Source organism: Penaeus monodon, chromosome 29, assembly GCF_015228065.2.
Source record: "Penaeus monodon isolate SGIC_2016 chromosome 29, NSTDA_Pmon_1, whole genome shotgun sequence".
In the NCBI taxonomy this organism is placed as follows: Eukaryota; Metazoa; Arthropoda; class Malacostraca; order Decapoda; family Penaeidae; genus Penaeus; species Penaeus monodon.
The window spans coordinates 22,116,333-22,118,106 of NC_051414.1; the positions used below are offsets into that span (position 1 = coordinate 22,116,333).

Here is a 1,774-nt window from a genome sequence, read left to right on the forward strand (position 1 = left end):
TTGTGTGGTGGGGGCTGATTTGATGTTCAGGTTCCCTTGTTTATTTTTATTTTGAAACTTATTTCTGCTAATTTATTAGATTTTATTAAAGAGGAAAGAAGATATTTATAAATCAGGAAGTATAAATTATCCCATATGTATAAAATTAATTACACTAATTGCAATAAAATATTTATCACCTCCATTTATATGATTCAAATAAAATGTATCAAGTAAAGTTTTTTCCCTTTAAAAAAAAATATTCAAATGAAGGATTTATATATATTTTTTAATTCTTATTTACATTTCTTTGATTATTTTTTTTAATTTTAAATTTTTTTGAGTTTTCAGTTTCATAGTGTTCAAGCATAGAATCCTGAACTCAGACATTTTAACAGCTTTTTACTTTTCACCCAAGGAGTCTGTATATGGAATTAAGGGGTAGGGCTGGTCCCAGGGAAAATTTGTTGTGGGGTTGTCATTGTGCAGTTGGGTGGTAAAAGGGGGAGAAAAATTTTTCAGTATGACAAGACTTTGCCAATATTGTGTGGATAGGTTATTAAAATTTTTTGATTATTATTTATTGTTGTTTATGGATTAAACATCTTTTCCTTTTGTTATTTGATTTAGAGAGCAGGAGTTAAAGTGGGTGTATTTTAAAGACCATACATACCTTTATAGATTGTCTCACCGTGTCCCTTTCTGTTTCAGGTGGAGGACAGTGGAATTAGATGCCACAGCAGGTTGCAGCTCCAGACCAAAGATGATCATTCTTTCCAATTTGTAATCTTTATCACAAACCCTTTAAGCCGTATGTCTTGTGCATCATCCAGTACCCCCCACCAGCCACCCCTACCCCTCAAGCTAGGTTTCTTGAAATCTATTTTACAGTCCCTTTAGTCTGTTACCATGTAGAGAGAAAAAAATCCTTCAGTGTATAATATTGATATCAAATCGTATCGTAAATGGGTTTCAGAATTAGACTTTTTAATGTAATATTCTCCATCTTTTTAAGGATTGCATATTTTCCAGTTTTGTCCTCCTAGTTTTGGGTTTTTTTAGATATATTTTTCCATCTTGCTATACAGACAATTGTATAGATTTTGACTTTTCAAAGAATTTAATCAGATTAACCTGAAATTTGTAATAATTTGTCATTTAAACTATAAATGTATATTAATGTAGTAAAACATCATTGATACTTTCTTTTTCAAGGGTTTTGAGAAAGCCAATAACATTTCATGTGAAGAAAGTATGAGTGTAAATTCCCATTGTTCTTAAGGTAAGGGCAGCTATAAAAGTATGTAGAGTGTATGCTTGTGCTGGGCAAATGATTTCTCATTTGTTTTTTCATTTTCCTTGGCATGAATTGTTTGCTGTAAGTTTAACATATCATTTTTAAATACCATATTTCATATAAACTGGATACTGACCAATCAAAATATGTACATGTGTCACATATAGTACCACGTAAGTGATGTTGGTTCAGTAATGGAGAATGGATTGACACTTAACTGTGTTCAGCTAGTCTTTAAAGAATATTATTTCATGTATTTTGTTGCCAATCTTAGTTCATCATTATGCATTTTCATTTATTGCAGATAGATTGAACTCTTGTTCAAATTTCATTTTCATGAAAAAACCAAGATTCTGATATGATTGAAATATTATGAAATGGTATAGATGTATATCAAAAATACTTAAAACTATGAAAATAGTTTTTCTTTTCCTATGGTAATACAACTGTATAAGAAAAGTACTTATTGTCTTTACGGATGACCTAATGTTATCAGTT

General features: G+C 30.1%; 1 protein-coding gene across 7 annotated transcripts in view; it reads left to right on the plus strand.

The window, feature by feature from the left end:
• The window catches only part of LOC119592020 (protein lin-7 homolog C-like), a gene marked incomplete at its 5' end in the record, with an annotated part of 38,315 nt that overhangs the window by 7,681 nt on the left and 28,860 nt on the right, over positions 1 to 1,774 (plus strand). Inside the window, 1 exon segment of one of the 7 annotated variants that reach the window (XM_037940803.1) lies at positions 691 to 722. In XM_037940803.1, the coding sequence (XP_037796731.1) occupies positions 691 to 710 (20 nt within the window). 7 annotated transcript variants of the gene reach the window in all.